The sequence below is a fragment of the Amaranthus tricolor genome, chromosome 14 (assembly GCF_026212465.1).
Source record: "Amaranthus tricolor cultivar Red isolate AtriRed21 chromosome 14, ASM2621246v1, whole genome shotgun sequence".
NCBI classification, from domain to species: Eukaryota; Viridiplantae; Streptophyta; class Magnoliopsida; order Caryophyllales; family Amaranthaceae; genus Amaranthus; species Amaranthus tricolor.
The window spans coordinates 1,903,839-1,924,902 of record NC_080060.1 but is presented as its reverse complement, the minus strand read 5'-3'; the positions used below and the strand labels follow the sequence as shown (position 1 = coordinate 1,924,902).

Genomic DNA, 21,064 nt, shown 5'->3' with positions numbered 1-21,064 from the left:
CTTTGACCTTCCTTTACCCTTATTTCCACTCCCATTAGCGGATCCTTTTTCTTGTGACCTTCCTCTTACAAACAAACCGTCACTAGCATTGCTTGGTGACTTTTGTGACAATTGAGTATCAATAAGATCCCTTTGAGTCAAGGCATTCTTCACATCATCACAACTCAAATTATCTCTACCATAAAGTAGAGTTTCTCTAAAATTTTTATAAGAGGGGGGTAAAGAACATAAAAGATAAATAGCCAAGTCTTCATCATCAAGCTTAACATCAATGTTTTGCAAATCCATGACAATGGAGCAAAACTCATCCAAATGAGGTTTCAAAGGTTTACCTTCCTCCAAGCGTAAGTCGTAGAGTCTACTCTTCAATAGTAGCCTATTGGTAACACTCTTGGCCATGTAGAGTGATTCCAATTTCTCCCACATACTCTTGGTTGTAGTTTCTTTAACAACCTCTCTAAGAACTTCATTGGATAAACATAATTGGATTGCGGATAACGCCTTTGTGTCTATCTCTTCCCATCTTGATGCGGACATTCCTTCCGGCATCATCTCAATACCACCAATTGCCTTGTGCACACCATTTTGAACCAAAATGGCTCTCATTTTGACTTGCCACAAGCCAAAGTTTACACTCCTGTCAAACTTCTCAATATCGAGCTTCATTGTAGTCATGATTTTCAAGGAATGGTTTCTTAAAACACCGCAAAAACACCTTGGCTCTGATACCAATTGAAAACGATCGCCTAATGCTTTGCGATGATAAGAACAAACAACAATGAACAAAATAAGATTGAAAAGTAACAAACAAGGACACAGAGATTTAAGGAGGTTCATCCAATGATGGCTACGTCCTCCGTGGTGTGTAGTTTATGTTTATATTATATCAAATGAATACAAACAACACTTCAAAATATGAAGAATTACAATTGGGAAAGAGATAACAACAATAGGCTATGTGTTTGGCTAAGGGGTTTGTGTTTGATGTGTTTTCATGCTTGAAGTGTGGGTTTGAGAGCCCTATTTATAGTACCAAGTACTTGAAGCTGAATGGCTCACATAATTACATAGTTAATATTGAGTAATGAATACTAAGAATTAAGTCCAAGGAGTTGAAAGGTCGAAAACAAGCATCCCATGCACGTCAGAGACTTCGCTCGACCGAAACAGAGAGCTCGCTCGGGTCGAGCGAGAAACATCAAAATCTGGAGCATTCTGTCTGACTGCTCGACTAACCCAAAAGGACTCGCTCGGTCGAGCGGAGCTTGCTCGGTCGAGCAGAGAGCTCGCTCGGTCGAGCGGATAGGTCGAGCGACCCTTCAGAACCTTCTGACAGTAACTTTGTTCGAGCATCTCAAATCAACCCTTACATATTCTTCATTACACCTCATTAACACCCATAATTCTTCATCAATACTCCACACATAATTGCACCCATTTAGTTACCAAATAACCAAGAGTCACACTCATGAATTCATCCCATTAAAGTGCACTCAAGTCACACATTAGTATACTCCATTCATGATCATTAGTATACTACCAATCATAACACAGCCATTAGCCCCATTTGAGTTTTTACAGAAAAAAAAGAAATTATATTTATAATGAGTTAAAATAATAAAACTTTTAGAAATAAAATCGAAATTATAGAGAATAAAAATGATAGAATAATATGCAAAAATTTAAATAAGATAAATTTATTGAGATATAATAAAACGAAAATATGACAAATGAAACAAGAAAAAGGAGTATCTTTCAAGTGGTCACATTTAATGGGGTCATTAACGAATCGTGTTATGAGGTCATTAACGAATCGTGTTAATAACAAGATGGGTCATAATCGGACTTCGATGTAAAGAGTGAGGTCGTGCCAGGTCGGTCAGTATTGGATTTGATTGCCATAAAACATTCTCATATTTTTTATTTTTATATGACATTAATATATATATATATATATATATATATATATATATATATATATATATATATATATATATATATATATATGTAGACCAAACGGGCTATAAGATCAGACTAAAAGATTATTAGATGATATCTTTTAAAAGATCAGAGCGAGTCAAGTATATATGAGCTTCGACTAGCCTCGCCACACATTAAAATTATAACATGCTCTGTTCCAACCCGATCCGATTTACCGCTCTAGTTAATAAGTTAAATAAAAAAAAGATAAATTTAATAAGAGTAACTAAAACTATAAAATGACAAATTTCGAAGTACAAATAGAAAAGCGTTCAGCCATTTACATCCACAAACATCCAAGTTTATTTGTGATTGGAAACATTAAATAAAATACAATAAAATGGATCAAAGGCTCAAATACCAAGTTGTTGAAAGTAAAATCCCAACTTTAGACATCTTCAATTTCAACCCGTCACTTTGGACCGTCAAGCCCGCCACCATAAATATATGTACCATCTATCTAATGTAAATACATATATATTTGTATATATAGAAGTATAATCTTAGTCTTTTTATATCTTCATGCAACCATACAATTCACAAAACTTACTATTTTTCACTTGATAAAATTGCAACCTAGTCCAAAAATTAATAACTACAAAAATTAATGAAATAAAAAAAAAATAATAAATGGAGAGCGATAATATTAATAATAACAATAGAGGAAATTCAGGCTCAAAGTATAGAGGTGTAAGAAGACGTCCATGGGGTAAATTTGCAGCGGAGATACGTGATCCTAAGAAAAATGGCGCTCGATTGTGGCTCGGGACTTATGACACTGCAGAGGAGGCTGCTCGAGCTTACGATAGGGCAGCGTTTGCCTTAAGAGGTCATCTTGCAATACTTAACTTTCCTAATGAACAACACTATCATTCTAATGATAGTGGTTCTAGTGTTTTTGGTAGAAGTAGTAGGGGAAATAATTCATTTTCTTCTTCATCATCATCATCTCATCAAGAAGATCAAAGAGAAGTTATAGAGTTTGAGTATGTTGATGATAATGTGTTAGAAGAGCTTCTTGATCAAGGGAGACACAAACCCTAGAGGTAGTTATAACTTAATTAGTAACTTTTTAGAATTTTTTTTAAATCTTTTTTTTCATGGGTAAGGATCATCCCCTACAGATAAATTAAAAGGGGAAGGAAATTGATCTTCTGTAGATGCTAAAAATCGAAATTCTATCACAAGTATGAGAAAAAAATCCTTCTACTATAAGGTCAACTTATAATTTATCGGTTGTATGTATCCTTTGATAATAAATTGCATCAAGTTTACTATGATGTAGCATAATCTCACCAAATTCTTATTTTCGAACATTATACAGGGGCAATCTTAAAAATTCATTATATATAGGGTGGCAATATTTAGTAATACCCATAATTTATTGTATTAAATTTTCGTTTATGAGAAGAGATTTCTTGATTTTTAGTTATATGAAAATTAGTTGAATTATTTGCTTTCAATTGGTTTATTTACAAACAAATTTCGTTTGAGCATTAATATATAGTTCAAACAAATTTCAATTGCATCAAGTTTCTAGATTTTTAGGTATATAAAAATTAGCTATTTCATACCTGAATTTTAAATTTATAATGTAATTGTGGGAATTAAGCATACGATAGCCATACAAGGCCTAAGAAAATTGAGTATTCTCTCCAATCTCTAGCTAGTTTACTACTTCATTTCTGTCCTTTTTACTTTATTTGTTATATTTTCTTGTAATTATTCTCATTTATATATTTTTTTCACTTTTAATAGCATCTACACAATTTAAAATTTTTAATTATATTTTCATAACCGTTAAAAGTACATACTCCTTAAATTTTGTATCAAACTTGTTAATTAATAATAACGAACTTAGAAAGACACACGAGTATTTCACGGATGCAAGTGCAGCAATTATTATTTTCTTTACATAAAATAAACTTTAAAAAATCATTAAATAGAAATCTTTACGTTAAATATTTCACTTGTTCAATTTATACAATTTGAAATCGCTATAATTAAGCAAGATATACAACATTTTGTCCACAATATGTTTGGACACTCAAGAGAATTGCATTCTTGAATTGAACATTATCATCATCATCATCCCTATTGTATCACGCTCATAGAAAACTATGTTCAGAATTTGGGGAGGGAAAAAAGATGACAGCTCATACACGTAGAAGAGAGTACAGTCAAAGAGTCCCTCTGCTCAAGAAAGGTATTCAAAGAGAAATAACTTACAACTTACAAATAGAATAAATAAAATACGTATAAATAATTAAAAACAAAGATAAAAATAAAGGAGATAAAAAGCAATAATTAAAGGCAAGTTAAACCCTGGTCGCAAATGCATTTTTTGTACTGTAATATTGAATGTTATTTTTCTTTAAATAATAATTTATCTTGTAATTGTACTCATAAAATATCAAAATTTCAGCTATTTCCATATGCTCCAAATTGCAAGCCAACTATCCAAGTAATCGAGCATAAGCCATGAGGCTGGGTAGTTGGGTGGATTGGTAACTCGGACGGGTATAAGCTTGGCTCGAGCCTAGTCAATGGCGGACCTTCTGATTGGCCGGCTAGGGACCAATTCTTATTTAGGATATCTTTAAATTTGTTTAATTATTTAATTTAATATATGAAAAGTATTCTATATACTTGGTCTATACTATTTTAATGTGCATCAACATTAAAAATTAAAATAGTATGTATTTTACTTAATAAGTAAAATTGAAAAGTATTTTCTATTTTAGAATTCACTAGTCGCCATACTAATTGAGGACCTTTTTATTGCCCGACCTAGGCCCAAGCCCTTAAAAAATAAGATTTAATAGAATCATTTGAAATTCTAGCAATTTTGCCCCTTAAATTGTCTAATTATTTGATTCAGTATTAAATTGATTGCAATAAAAAATATTTAAGATACCTATGTAAGTAACGACACTAAAGATCAGATTGGGTAAGCGACGAACGTCATGCACTTAGTTCCTATTAAAGGATTTCTCAAATAACTTTTCTAGCAATGTTTCTCCCACAATTGTGATACAACTAACCTCATAACATTAAATTGGTGTTAGGTTGAGCTGAATTTATTATTAATGTTATATAAAATTGGGGTATAAGGGGTGCATATACTTCATAAGTTAAGGAGATATCATCCCAAAACCAAATGACAAGGGGAAGAAGGACTACAATGACTTATAAATTGCACACACAATCTTTAATTCATCGATGTGAGACAAACTATTCTAGTACCCCTTAAATGCGAACCTTTGTCATGTTCCCATGTGGAAGTAATCAATAAGGACAGAAACACCTTTCTTTTCAATCCTACCGTTTAATTTTATTCGAATCTTCGGCTCTGATACCATGTTAAGTTGAGTTGGACTTGTTGTCAATGCCAGCATTTAATCGAAAAATACGAGGTGCATATAAACATAAGCCAAAGAAATATCATTCTAAAACCATATGACAATAAAAGAAAAGACTTCAATAACTCATAAAATATACATCAACTAACTCAATAAATATTCACATAAAATGTTGTACGTAGATGAACAACATGAATATGGACAAGATAAAGCTAATTACTTATAAATGAATAGGCCCTCTTAACACGCCTTAAAATCTTCGAATTTATATTGAGCTTTAAGATTGAAAATTTTGATTAATTTAGTAGGTTATATAATAGAATTAAGTTTTATATCTAAAATTTTCTTTCTAGTTACTTCTTCCTATTCTAATTAGTACAAGCATTTTGATATAATAGTTTTTCTCATATAATAGATTGGTAAAAACATCAACTATTTATGTAATTTCTGAAAAAAATATGACATATGTGTTTTATTTAGATTATTTTACAAGATAAATTAAATTATATGAAAATTAAAACATAACGAAATTTAAGGTGAAAGTTATGATTAAAATTATATGTGCAAATCTATTATACGTTTATATAAAGAAATTACGTTCTTTGCACAGAATAAAACTCTTAAATTTCATTATTATTTATTAAAAACTAAAATTCTAATTACTAAGTTTCATTGCCCTTTTGTTTGGACAATTAGCTGATTACTATGTTACTTATTATGATCCAACTTCAAACAAATAAAACAAAAATTGAAATACATGACCTACAAATCGGAAAATATACATCGAGATTTTTTAAGTCATCCTAGGCTGACATAAGGAAACGAGTAGAGGAGGAAGTCAAAGAGAATTAAATTATTTTGATTTAAATTGTAAAAAAATAATACAAGTTTCAAGTGAAATAAAACTTAATTTTTAAAAAAATACAATAAAGTTCTAGAAAAATGAGAATGGTAAGTTTCTATTTCTTAATGTAGTTGGTAAGTAAAGTAATAAAGTTAAATTTAAGTCAAAAGAAAAAATTTAGTATTTTATATAATTGTTGCTTGATTTATGAATTATGAAAGATTACATCCATAGAATATAAATGAAGTATACTAAGCTAGTGTTAGAACTTAGAAGGCTCTCATTAAAGTTTGATCTTCAATTTTTCTTTGCTCAAGACTTGTAAACATTTTGACTAATTGACTAATTACCTATCATTTGAATTTTATTTCTTTGAAAGTTTGTTCATCGTACCATCATACTTAAAAGCATGGACTAGCTTTAATTTAGAGATGTGATATGTTAGTTACCAAGAATTTTATAGCATCTTAAAGTCTTATTTTTGTATTTGATACTGATTTTTTTTTTTCTTTTGAATAACTTTTATATAAAAATTTTCTTTGATAAGAGATTTAAAATTTAAAATTGGAGGAAAATGTTTAATTTGCATTTTATTTCAATTAATACTTCAAACTGAAAAATCAATTTTTCTCACTCTTACATATCTCCAACATCTTCATTTTCCCTTCTTTGCACAAAGAACTAAACAAAAGAGGTTTATTGAAAAGTTTTCTTTAAACTTTTAACAAGGAATATGTTTTTCACCATACAATAAAACCAGTATAAAGTCAAGAAGTTTGAAAAAAATGTACTCCGATCCCTTTTATTTAGCTTATGTGTCCCATTTTTTTTATGGTCAAGTCACGTTAATTGTCCCATTTTTATTTTTGTATGGGTTTTTGACTTTTATACCCTTAGTAACTTTATCCTATTTTTAATTATACCCTTCATTACCCATACTAATTTTCCTCCCTTACATTAAAATACCCATAATACCACTCTCTTTCCTACCCTTAGGGTCCCACTTTTAACTCTCCTTAAAATCCGTAAAAAGTCAACTGAGACTCGTAAGGTGAATAGGAGGGAGTATATTTCTATTAATTAAATTAGTGAAGATTAAGTCTTAGGTTAAAAAAATATTTCTTATACGTTACTAGTGATGTCGTCTAATGATATTTATATGATCAAAAATCGAATTTTGTATACACTAACTTTAAAAATTGTAACTCTTTCACATAATTAAGGATATAAAAATGAAAAATTTGCATATTTAACTCGTAAAATTTATGTTAGGTTAGGTGAAATGGTGGTATTTATTTTTTTAAAATGTTTATTAACATGAGCAAGTTAATTCGAAGGGTAATTTTTTATTTTACAATAGAGGTGTAAGACCGGAACATGCAATATAATCATGCAAGCGTTCAAGCTCCCTTATCCGTTTTCAATACTTCATTGTTGATGACTTTTCTTATTATTTTTTACTTTTCTTTTTCAATACTTCATTGTTGATGACTTTTTTTTTTTATAAGATTGGTGGAGAGAAGTGAGGATTAGAGGAGGGACAATGAGAATTAAATTTAGTTAGATTTTATTAAATAAAGTTTTTATTTAATTTGTTTTGATGTATTTTTTTATAAAAAATGAGGAAGAAAGTAATAATACAATTTTTCTTTGAATATTGAAAAATGGAAAATATAAAACCACTATTCAAAATAGCTATTTTACATCAAAAAATGTAAAATTAAAAGTATTTTCCATTTAACAATACTTAAAGGAAGTAATTTGTAATTATATTGGTTTTTCAAAAAATAAAAAAATTGATTTTATGATGAAATATTACACTTTTAGAATTTTGAATCTAGTGTACTAGTTTGACAATCAAGTCTTATTTTAGTGAGAATAAATATTGTATTTCTTAGATTAAAACTCTGATTCTGGTTTGTCATTGATCACACTATACTTTGGACCCTCTTATGAGTAATTATAATTTAGGGTAATGATTAATACATTTATCTTAAAAAGACTTCAATAGTACACAACCTTTTCAATGCACCAAAAATAACATTCTATTCATTTAAATTTGGTCTCCATTTTCTTTTAAGACTTCTTAAGATTTTTTACTAGTCTTGATACTTCCTCAAAAGAGGATATTTACTTTTTAACATTATTATTTATTACTCTTAATTTGTACTTTTATTTTATTTTTAATTTATAAATTAAAACATAGTTAAGTGAGTTCTTATTTGATTGGTCTCAATGTAAGCATTATTAATATTCACTTTTTATAATATTTCCTTATGTATAATAAAAAGTATTATATATAAAATAAGTGAATAGTGAAAAAAAATAAATGTTCTTTTTTTAATAAATCGAAGGGAGTATTAATAGGAGTAATCATTTGAATTTCTTTAATTAATGATTTCCTATTTTTTTCAATGAAAAAACATGGACTAGATCTAGAAATGTCAAACCAAATCATCAATTTGCCAAAATTTTGATGGAATTGAGTATCTGAATTCAATTCATACAATAACAATTGTTAATTTTAATTGAAAAGTTCAAAAAAATATTTCAAAAAAATAATTCAAAAACAACTGTTAATTTAGTACATTAATTAAATACGGCAATTATATTTTATCACAAGGTCACAATAAATGAAAACATAAATGAATCAATTGCAAATTATAGCCTTAATGTTTGATGGTTTTTGCTAATCACAACCTTGAAGTTATTCTTTTTTTTTCTTTTTTGCGAATTACAGCCTTTAGAGTATGTTTTTTACCAGTATTCAAGCCAAGTGACTGGTTCCGTATAATTAAAGATATTATCGAGGGGGAGGGATCCAATAAAAAGGGTGTTCAAAGTGAGAAAAATAAGAAGCATTCTACACCCTTGATTTGAATAAGATAAAAAAATCTATAGATCACGATCGAGCCAAAAACAGTTTATTGTAAAATTCACTATCTTACATAGAAAAGATACTATGTCATAAATGTGAAGAATGTTATTAATATATAATATAGTATCGTTTTTTGTATATATATAGTGACTTGAAAAAAATTCTTCTTACCCTTCTCATTTTAAAATCCTATTTATTTGATTCTACATCTGCACCTTTTACATTTAAATTTTTTTCTCTCGTACCTCTAAGATATTGAAAATAATACTTCATGTTGAATTTACTTTAATCGAATGAATGACACATGAAATTTGAGATAGCACGCAAACGAAAAATTTTGCCAAGTAACCTTTAACTTGGCATATTTATTGCCTAAAATTCAAATGTTGAGTCATGGATTCGGAAGTTATATTATCTGTTATTCTATTGCAACCAAGCATAATAAACAAATGTTTAGTTGTATCCAGTTTATCCCGTACATAGAAAATATAATCAGAATTTGAATAGGAATGCAAGACAGCAAATAGTACCCATAAAAAAAATACGATAAAAAAATCTTTCGTCATAAAAAAAAAAGTAAAACAAAACAAGGCAAAAAACATGATAAGACAAGATAAGACGACCAAAGTGTTCAATTGTCCATAAAGACTCAAATGTAGTACTTCATCAAGGCCTAGAGTTCCTAAATGAAAGAGAGTGGCTCAGACCCTCAAAATGGTAGAATATAATGTAGAAGTTGAGTAAAAAAAACTGAGCATAAACAAGAGATAACAACAAGCAACACAATGTGTTTATGAGGTATCAATGGATACCCCCCTCAAATAAAGTATCTTATCATTAATATAATCACAATTACACTAATGACTTAACTTAGAACAGTTAAGAGCTCACTCTTAACCAATAAAGGTTTCACCTTTATTGGTAAACTCCACAAATGGCACTAATACAAAGAAAACACTCTAATGGCTAATGCCCTAACTTTCCTAATGTATTTGCCTCTCCTCTTTCTCCTAGTAATGTTCTAAGCTTCTCTTATATAGCCTAGCACATATTAAAAGCCCTAGGACCAATGGCTTAAAGCCCAAACATTTCCGCAACTTAAAACAGAAGGTAGCAGAACTTGTGTACTGGAGCCCGCTCGATCGAGCAGACTCGCTCGACCGGTCGAGCGCTACTCCAGAATCTCCTAATGTGTTGCAGCAACTTGGCTCGACCCTTCACTTGACCTACCCAAGATTGCTCGACCATTCGAGCCCCTCAACAGTGAGCTTGATGCCACACTTGCTCGAACCTTGCCTCAATCAACACACTTGTTCTTCGTCGTACCCTCATCATGGCACTCCGAAGACCCTCCACATGTGTGGAGGGTGATTTGGCGCTTGCTCTAACTTGTACACTATACATTTTTCTCGGGAGTAAGGCTGGAGAATTCTTTACAAACAAAAAGTAGAAATTAACTATTTCTAAACGTGGTGAAAATCGACCGTATGACAAGAGTGAATAGAAAAGTCTTTAAACCATCATAGCAGCCCATGATTCTACTACTCTAATCAATCTTGACAAAAAGTAAAGATAATATAATATGAAAGCAATTAGCACAAACACATTCCTAATCAATTTGAATGCACAAACATAAGGCATGCTTTCTCACCTCAAAGATTTCCATTAAACTTCTCACCAAGTCTCAAATTTTCTCTATGTGTGACTATGATTGGCTGAATTATGAGATGACAAATCTCAAAATGAATTTAGTAATTGGATAACAAAAATTGGCTTCACCATTCGATAATTTTCCTGAAATCCAGCTTCTGTGATTGATTCTCCTTGCACGAACTCGTGGAATAATCACTAAAACGAACCAAAGGTAGCAGAAAAGAACCAAATGTATATTAACCATATACCGAAGTTAAAAACGTACGTTCTTTAAGCAGCCATGTAAAGTTTGCTGAAAACCTTGAATACGAAAGCATAACCCGACTTTGCATTTTTTGTTCGGATGTGAACTTATCAAAATCTGTCTAACCCAAAATCAGATCAGAAAGTGCCTCAAAATTCAGGGCCATCAGCAGAATTTTGCAAGCCGAAATCTGCTTAAGCGGCTGAAAACAGCCTTGTGCAAACCTGAAATTTCCCGTCTAGCACAATCTATATGTCGAGACTCGAGTCTACTAACATCTAGGGAATCAGAGTATGTTGCATTGTTACTTCCGTTTCTTATCAGAACAAAAGTGTAATCTTTGGAATTTCAGAACAGCCCAAACTAAATGGCGAAGGCCGATCTCAGGCCAAAGCACAGAAGGACTATACAGAATGGACTGTGCACTCTGCCACAGAAGAAAATTACTCAAGCGGTTTTCCCCAGAAGTTCGGACCACAATATCAGGCTCGGGAGCAACTTTCATATACATATGTTTCTCGACATCAATCACACTGATGGCGTACTTCTCTTTCCCGTCCCCACTTCTAGCACAACTGGTTAAGCCATTTGCTCCTCCACACGAATCTAGTATTCTAAGTTCACCCCATTTTTCTTCACAAGTTCGTTCAACGGCATTCACGATCTCATTTGTAGAAGTATAGGCGATGCAAATCGAAAGCACCGCTCTAGAGTTCCCAGCAGTGGCTGCCATAACTTTCTCGGCAGCTGACCTTACCGAGTCATCTAAAAGTTTCAAGTCTCCGATAAAATGAACTCTAACTCCGTATTGATTAACAAGACTATCTTGTTTTATCAAGCCTTCTATCTTCTCCCGTATAAGATCCATCAAAGACTTAACTTCCTCGGGACTTCTTTTGAAATTATCGATACTAAAGGCGTATACCGTCACATATTTCACCTCTAGCTCATAACAGTACTTGAGCATGGATAACAAAGCGGTAAACCCTGATTTATGTCCTGCTCCTTCCTCTAAATTGAATTTCTTGGAATATCTTCGGTTTCCGTCCATAATAAAAGCAATATGATTGGGGATTGCTCCTACCGAAAGGATACCAAATAAGCATTTCCGTACGAAATTACCCAAGTAACTTCTTATTGAGTTTGGGCTTGCTTTGTTCTCCACCATCCCAAATGCTTGAAATTTGCTACTTCCCAAGAAAATGGTCTGTTTGCATTAAAACAATGTTAAGTGAATTGCTTAACATGAGAAGATAAAAGCTCATTACGAATCCAAAGAAATAATCGCAACCACTGAGGCGTAAACAGGAGTTATTTCAGACGAACAGAATCAAGATTTCAAAATTGGGTTGACACACATGCACCATTTGATAACCGCATAAAAAAGAAAGGTTGGACAAAGCCACAAAATCGTAAATTGCACAATAATATTTCGAGCTAAATCTAGTAGAGGCCTTGATATCTAATTAGTCACCGTCTTTCTCTTTCGAAAAATCTTCAAGCTGAGGTTAACATGATACCATCCTTACAAAGGAAGGCCATGATGTTAAACTGCATTGTGATTTTGATGATATAGTTTTACCATTATCTGAAATTGATGACAAATATGACATTTACAAGGTTACTTCTGAACACTTGCTCTTAACTAAGGATATAAAGGGCTCAATAGAGCAAAAGAAGAATACGAGGAGCACCAAAAGCATAAGACTACTTCCTAAGTCACTGATGTCTGAAAAAAGACGACTGAGTTACTGCACTCATCTGCGGCTATGTACAGAAGATTGTATATGAAGAACACAGACTCCACTCGTCAGTCTCAGTCTACACAAGCATCAATCTCATATGTAGGAAGGACTTCATGGTGCTACTAAAAGGCTCCCAAAAAGCTACAAAGAGGATACGAGAGTAGGCCAGAAACATGTTGACGCCTTGAACATAAATTAGGGAACTGGAAGAAGATCATATTTTTGCGTAAGATAAGTATGCCATGGAAGCAAATTTTTTCAAGGAGAAACTAGGGTTTATAAAAGAATTTGATTATCAAAGAGAGGATATGAAGGGGTCTTAACTCTTAACTCTTAACCCCGAAGAGTTGAGTGACTACCAAAAGAAGCTCTGAAAAATACGAAATCACTCAACTCGGATAAGTAGCTGCCATAGAGCTCTCTTTTTCAAAATCAGAAAAGAGCTCATGAAAAAGTTCAGGATTTGTAACAGAGGGTTCATAGACTTCAAGATACTTTGGATACCCGAAAAAGTAAAAAGCACGTTCAGGAAAAGAAGCAGGAAGAGCACATGAAGAGAATCAAGAGAATGAGATGAGGCCAAGAATTATCTTCTGGATGAAAAGAACAACATTTGGATTCTTACTGGATTAGACTCATCAACTTGATGACGAGCACACTGTATCCGTGAGATAAATTGAAGACATGGGCAAGAAAATAGCTCAAACAATGCAGGAGTTACTGAGGCCACTAAGCAGGCTTGAGAAATGCTGACCTTTAAAACAACCTGAAACCTTCTGGAGAGGAAGGTAAATCGAAGCAACCTTCACCATCACCAGGTTAGATTTTAGGAAAGATAATGATGGCAATAGAAGAATTTGAACTATTGAAAGCCGAATCTCAAGCCATTAAAGATCAAATGTTTCAGTATATGCATTTCAGAACTCAGAAGTAAGTGAAGGTGCCTTGAACAATTGGAAAATGCTACTGGGAATTTTAGGATCAAGGATGAAAAATATTATGAAAGGTGCAAAATATTTTAGCATGGATTAAGTCCATGCAAAACTTTTTCCTAGATGGAAGATATACAGTAAAGAGAAAATATTTTTGAACAAAACAAATAAGACCCGATAAGCATGAATTGTTTCAAGACTTTGTTTTGGGAGAAGAAAACCAAGAATCAGGAACTGTAAAATCCTAGAGCAAGTACAGAAGCTACTCGGAATGCTTATCAACAGCCTAGAATACAAGTAATCAACTCAACACAGCATCAACACATAAGAGTAAACATAACATAAGAAAACAAGCATCAGTTCCTAAGAACACAAAAATCAACCCACAACAAACGATGGCTGTCTGAAAAGGCTAAAAGTTAAACTTATTGTCCTTCTAGGACAAGTAATCAACTCAACACAGCATCATAGTCACATCCCATGATCCAAGTAATTATGATAAATAAACACAGTTCTTTTATTATAGCTCATCTTATTTAATAAAAAAAAATACATGCTAAAAAAGATCATGACTCAAAAACGCATAAAACATAATGTAGTACAACACCACTCTCAATGGGTGAAACAACGAAGAAGCTAAGGAAGACTGACCAACACTTTGTTGCTGCTTCACTGATTTTGTCCTTCAAGCTTGCTGAATGCAGATGCAAAGGTTCCCGTTTGGATTCCTAAATTGAGACTGCTATCATAAAACAACAATATAAGAATATAAATTACGGTAGTAAATGATCCCACTTTTTTGCAGAGGTGCAAGAACTAAAGGCGAATCACCAAGTGCTCGCACAATATGCAACAGTAATAAGAACTTTGGTACAGTGCATCACTACTATCTAAGAAAAATTCATTTGTGTTTTGTTAACGTATCTTAAACACATTTACACAACCCAGATAGAGAACTTTCAATAAGCAGAAATCTCTAAACATCTTTAAAGTCTGAAACTTTCAGATACTCCTAAATTATACTACCTCCAACTTAATGCAATCGCTCCATTTGTTTTTTAACACTATCCATCGGTCACTCTTAATCCGTATTTTATTCTTAATCTATAAGTTAAAACATATGCAAGTAAGATTTTGTTTGATTCCTTTTATTGTAAATTTTATTAATACTAACTTCTAGTTAATTTTTAATTATGCACAATTATGGATATTTAAGATTGAATCAGTGCATCAACAAGTGTGAATTGGAGGGTGTATAACATATCCCGGCAAGTAACCAACTCGACCAAAAAGTTAAGTCGGATGGTCAAAGTTCTTAAGATGCAGCATAAACCTAACTCATATCTACCGCTGAATAAAGTTGAGTTCTATATGTGAAGAATCTAACTTAACCTAATGCTTAAAATTATTGTTGTGGCATGTTCTATCAAATTCAGGTTTACAAATATTCAAACAAACACCATTTTATAACAATCATGAACAACATCTAGAAATCGAAAGTACCCAAGATTGGAAATTTGACAGATTAATTAACAAAAAATAGCTAATCGACAAATCAACCCAACAACTTATAACCCAATTAAAGACATCACAATTAAGGCAAGCAACTCATTGAAAGATCCTAAATAGCATAATTAATACACCATTACGAACAAGAGAAAGCTTCATAAACAACAATTAACAAATACCCAAATGCTGAATTGAAAATTGAAAAAGTGAATCCAATTATTATGAAGCAAAAATCTAAAAATATCATAACTAAATGTGTTAGGGGAATGGAAATTGAATCTGACCACTAACCTTTAGGAGTTGGATGCAGAGGATTGTGGTTAAGGTTGCTGCCGAGGAAGGAAGAATAAACATAGATGAGGCAAGTGAAGAGGACACCATAAGAAGAGGTGCGACGTTGTCAAAAAAAAAATAATAAAGAAATTTAAAAAAAGGGAGTAAAATAAGTAATTTAGTGGAATTTTATATGTGGGGTTATATTGGAGTAATTAAAGATTTTAATTAAAAAAAAGTCATGTAGTATTGTAGGTTAGGGTATGTCCAACAGAGATAATATAGCAAATTATGTACAACAGACTAAAATAATATATGTAACAAAATCAAAGAAACATACAAAGTAGTTTTGTTGTACTTGTAACATTTTAATTTTTACATTGCTAAATTTTGCAGCTATTGTAACAAAATATATAATAATGTGAAATTATGTTACATTCATCTTAATAATGAAGGAGCAGCAAGTGTTTTCTTCGAATGATTTAGGGATTCAAAACGGGCTGAAATGAAGAAGAAGCAAGTGTTTTATAAGGTCACGTGACTGTCACGTGACAGTCAACGGTTAACTTAAACGGTCAAATGGTAAAAACCGTTATAAGATAGTGTTTTGCAAAGAAATGTATTATATAAGGTAGTTTTTTGTAAAAAATTTTAGATAAAGTAGTTTTTTGCAAACAGGGGTATAGAATAGGTAATTTATTATAATTTTCTATAATTTATAAATTACAATCTTAATAATTACATATTTTGTAAATTACAGTTTTTTTTTTGACTTACATCCACCAAAGTGTCAATATTATGTACGACGTTCAAGTCAAATCACAGAATTTCGGCCACTTAACCTAAATTTCTAATCACTATGATGGTCGAAATCCTGTGAGATATTAAGACTTTAGTGGATGTAACTCGCAAAAAAACATTAAAACTGTAATTCGCTAAAGTCTAAACTTTAAAACTGTAATGAACCTGAAAGTATCCGAACTCTAGCCCCGCCTCTATTATGTTTTGAATTATTTGCTCACTATTAGGTCCATTGACTTTGGCAAAATCAATGATCGGAATGCTATTTGATATAGGAATGTTATGCTCCCCTGGTCTTTGTTTCGGAGGAAATATATATTTGATATGCTATTTAATATAGTAACTGCGAACAGCATGCTCCACAAAAACGGGTCAAAGTAGCTGTTCGCAGTTACTAACTGCGGAACAGCCTCAAACCTCAGATTTAAGAATTTCACGCTTACTTTTAGAATAAGTTTGAAAGTTGGATTATTTAGTTCATTTTTTTAATTTTTTGACTTATAGATTTCAAATTTTCCCTATTGTGCGATTCTTTAAAATTAACAAAGGTACCTAAAGTTCACAAATAGATCCGATAGAAAATCGTTTTTACTTTTTTGCCAACAAAAATACATCCGTAAGTCTTGTATGAGACCATCTCATCATGAGACCGGTCCATATAATTAATCAATTTCTCTAAGCGATCAATTTAAAATTATAAGTGATCATTTTAAAACTGTAAGTGATCATAAGGTTATAAGTGGTCACTTTAAGATTGTAAGTGATCAATTTAAGGTTATAAGTAATCACTTTGAGTCTATAAATATATATTAGATTAATTCAATAAAGATGATCTCACTGTGACACCGTCTGAGAATTTGCGTTTATTTATTTTCACAAATTCTTAAATGGGATGTTTTTATAGTGAGACCATTTTTATTGGGCTGACCAATGTGTTTTTAGCATGTTAAAATGATTATTTATAATTTTAAAATAATCAATAAGTGAAATTAAATTGACTAATTGTATGAGTCCGTCTCATAGTATGACAATGTCATAGAAGAGGAAGTGTTATATGAAATACTATATGATCGGGATTATATACTTAATACTCCCTTAACATGCTCAAAAATAAAAAAAAAAAAAAAGAAAATCACTTAGTATTTGGTACATAAAGAGGAAAAGGAATAATTCAACTCATAACATAATAAAGTAACCAATATTATTAGCAATGGGTGAGCTAATGGGTGACACAAGCTCATCACCTTTTAATTTATTAGCTTATTAAGCTTATTTATACATATTTATAATAATATAAATTAACCAAAATACATGTTGCTTTTATTTTAATTAAGAAGTCAATGACCAAGATCTATTATTGATTACAATTTTATTAATTTGTCAACTTATATATATATATATATATATATATATATATATATATATATATATATATATATATATTAATTAATAAATCATTGAGCTTAATAAATAGTGAATAACTATATTTTAATCTTAAAATGGTCTAAAACAGTAGTTGATTCAGGTCCCTTGACACTACAAGCTTTGAAAGTCTCAACAAAATCTGCATATTGAAATTGTTTAAAAAGTGGTGAATCACCATTTTTAATTAGGGATTTTGCTGGTTGAATTATTTTATCTTTTGATGGTAAAATGAAAAATGCTGCTGTTGTTCTTGCTTTATGTGCATTTGTCACCACTCTGTGTTCTGCACTTTTCAGCTTTCCATTGCTAATAACCTGCACCACATAATTAGACCATAGTTAAGTCACTCATCTTTTAGAAAATGCAGCATACGTCTTTTTTATATATGGGGTTTTAAATATTTTACTTTTAATGAGAAGTGATTTAAATTCGAATTTGTGACCTTCTGTCACGCTGGTTTTAATACTATATTAAGAAATCAATTCAACTAAAAGTTTAAGCTAATGGTTGAAGCCATATAATATATTATATATACTCTAACGATATTTAATAATTTGGATAGAATTAAAAGTGAGAAAAAAAATAAGTGGTTAGTATAAGAATTAAAGAATATGGTGGAAGCACTACCTGAATAAGAATGTAATTTTATTGGGTATAGTTGTATATGTTAGACTAAGAAAAGGAGAGGATTAGAAGATGGGATATGAAAATCGAACTAAAATTTTCTGGAAAAAGTGATAGATGCTCCAACTTGATCGAGATAAGACGTCTGATTCTGAGTTGGGTCAAGTCGAGTTCGGTTATAAGGTCGGGTAAATATTGAATCATCAGATATATTTTGTACATTTCTCTGCATGCAATTAATTATATTGAAATATAGAAAGATAAGCACAAAGTATTAAAAGTTGTAATTAAGTTAATTACCTGCATTTGGAAACCCATGTTAACAACAAAAGCATGAGGAGAAGGTTGAATAAGGAGCCATTGGTTATCAACACAAACTTGAAGGCCAGGAATATTGCCTTGAAGAAGGAGAGTAATTAAGTTAGGATCACAATGTTTTGGTAATCCTAATGTTAATCTTGGATCTGGGCATGGTGGATAATGATTTACTGACATAAATGATTCTTCACTGTAACCTTTTCTTAAATATCCTTCTTCTAGTTTTAATCCTTCATTTATTAGCTCCAATATCCTTAACCCTAATTCTCTAACTCGTGTTGAATATTCCCCTACAACCTTCCTGCATTATTCAATTTTTAAAGATAAAATTAAAAACAAGATAATAATAATAATAATAATAATAATAATAATAATAATAATAATAATAATGATAATAATTAGTGTAACATGTTTTGATTGTTAAGATAGAGCATATAACATGTTAGTTATGTTGAATTCTTCACTAACTACAGACTCCGGCTAAAGATGTGATATAAATTAAAAGAAAAATTAACATTAATAATTTTTTATATAATTTTATTTTTTTTGCCGAAAGTAAAACTCATCATGGGTTCACTATCTGCAAATAGAAGCCATAATAAGTAGGATTATTGAAAATAATTAACAAATATGTTTATATTTTCAACTGATGCACTATAGGTGGAATTGTTAATGTCAATTTTTTCTAAATTAAAAACAGAGAAAATAATACATATAAATAAAAAATGAGTATAATTTATATAATTATTAAAAAATAAATTATAAAGTTATGTAATTTATATACTTTCTCCATTTAATTAGTTTTACTTGCTATACAAGAATTTGTACAAGAATTAAGAAATGAGTATTTCTGTGTTAAAAAGATAATTATAATTCTAAAGAGATAGATGTAAAAGTTAATAAATATAGGGTAGAAAAAAAAAGACAAAATAGACATTTAATTTACAAAATTATTTACGCCAAAAATAGTTTTGTAACAAGTAATTTGAAAAGGCTAATAAAAAAAGGAAAAATGTAAGAAATAAAAAAAAAAAAAAAAGGAATGTACCAGTATCTAGAAGGTTTTTGTGGCCAATAATGAATGCAATCCTTCAAAGGTGTACAAGTATGCTTCAAGCAATCCCTCCAATAGTGAATATCTTCATTTGCATAATTATAACTACTTGTATATAGCCTACACTTTACATTACTTTCTTCACTATACAAGTGTGATTTCTCTTCATACGGTAACTCAAAGAACTCCATAAATACCTTCATTGCTTCATCCATTATATCTTTTTCAACTCCATGATTTATCACCTGTTTTTTTTTTTTTTTTTATTCATTTTAACACGCTAAAAACATTCAACAATATATTCATTTTAAAAAGAAAAACATGAAAAAAATATAAATAAATAAATAAATAAAACCTGAAAGAAACCAAATTTCTTGCAAGCCTCCATTATTTGATCAATAATAATTTCTCGTTCATTGCCTTTCGCTTTAGAAAGATCAATAATTGGAATTTCACATGTAGGAACACATAATTCTCCAGGTCTTTTTTCTGGGGGAATAATATAATTTTCTGGCAAACATTTTCCATTAAACCAGCTTGAAACTATTTTTTTCTCCATATTTTAAATTTATTAAGTTAATTTTCACTCACGAAAATTATAGAAAAAAAATATATAATATGTATAAATTATTTATTAATTTTTTTTTTTTGATGTAGTATAATAGATTAGCTGATAAGTTTATAATTTTTCAAAAACTATGTGTTAGTCTTAGTATTTATAATGAAGGTTAATATACTTGCATGAAAAGTCAACTTTTTAAAAAATATTCTATTTAATTTATTATATTTAATTATGAGTATTTATTATTAATTTGATGTATGTCTCAATGATATGAAAGAGACCTAACTGGCTAACTCATGCATATGTTTGTCACACGGCTTGGTTTCCTTTCACTTATTATATATAAAATGTCAACTAGTACTATAGGATATTATATTGTAATTATTTTTTTATAATATTTCATTTTCTTGTACATGTAGCTTATTCAATTAATAGTAAAATGTATTTGAAGTATGAATGGTCAAAATAGATTTTTATATTATTTTTAGTCTATACATTTTTATTTGGCATGCTCTAGTTTTTGAAGTATAAAGTTTATTAAATTTAATGGTGTTATTAAGTTTAATTATATTTATGATACGATAGTCTCGTACGTTTATGATTTTTAAGTGTAAGCTGATATATGTTTCAACTTTTGATATAGGAATGTGCATGCATGTCCAATTTATTTGAAGTGACAAAGACAATACTAATTTTTCAATACAGAATGTTAATATGCTCAATTAACTTAATTATTTAAACAAACTAAAAGAAATAAATAAACATTATATATTAAACTAACGATGCCCACTCAAGCAACCAAAATCAACAATTAAAAAAACTAGTTATTGGGTCATTATTAGTAATGTAGCCAATGACCA

The 21,064-nt window shown here is 30.5% G+C and overlaps 3 protein-coding genes across 4 annotated transcripts; 1 reads left to right on the top strand and 2 right to left on the bottom strand.

Annotated features, from left to right (window-relative positions):
• Positions 1–2,481: 2,481 nt before the first annotated feature.
• Positions 2,482–4,552, top strand: LOC130799727 (ethylene-responsive transcription factor ERF098-like). The gene is made up of 2 exons (XM_057662930.1): positions 2,482–3,026; positions 4,406–4,552. Exon 1 carries the CDS (start codon positions 2,611–2,613, stop codon positions 3,022–3,024), a length of 414 nt encoding a protein of 137 aa, XP_057518913.1. The 5' UTR covers positions 2,482–2,610; the 3' UTR covers positions 3,025–3,026; positions 4,406–4,552.
• Positions 4,553–10,681: 6,129 nt separating this feature from the next.
• LOC130799837 (dehydrodolichyl diphosphate synthase CPT3) lies at positions 10,682–15,565 on the bottom strand. 2 transcript variants are annotated; one of them, XM_057663091.1, is made up of 3 exons: positions 15,439–15,565; positions 14,290–14,380; positions 10,682–12,168 (listed from the first exon to the last, which is right to left on the bottom strand). In XM_057663091.1, the coding sequence occupies exon 3, from the start codon at positions 12,127–12,129 to the stop codon at positions 11,266–11,268; it is 864 nt and encodes a 287-aa protein (XP_057519074.1). In that variant the 5' UTR covers positions 12,130–12,168; positions 14,290–14,380; positions 15,439–15,565; the 3' UTR covers positions 10,682–11,265. The 2 variants fall into 2 exon arrangements, with proteins under 2 accessions (XP_057519074.1, XP_057519073.1); XM_057663090.1 differs by having other exon boundaries at positions 14,290–14,377.
• A 2,094-nt stretch (positions 15,566–17,659) lies between these two features.
• On the bottom strand, positions 17,660–20,314 carry LOC130800467 (protein DOWNY MILDEW RESISTANCE 6-like). The gene is made up of 4 exons (XM_057664015.1): positions 19,998–20,314; positions 19,637–19,887; positions 18,571–18,889; positions 17,660–17,960 (listed from the first exon to the last, which is right to left on the bottom strand). The coding sequence occupies exons 1-4, from the start codon at positions 20,199–20,201 to the stop codon at positions 17,703–17,705; spliced, it is 1,032 nt and encodes a 343-aa protein (XP_057519998.1). The 5' UTR covers positions 20,202–20,314; the 3' UTR covers positions 17,660–17,702.
• Positions 20,315–21,064: the final 750 nt, after the last annotated feature.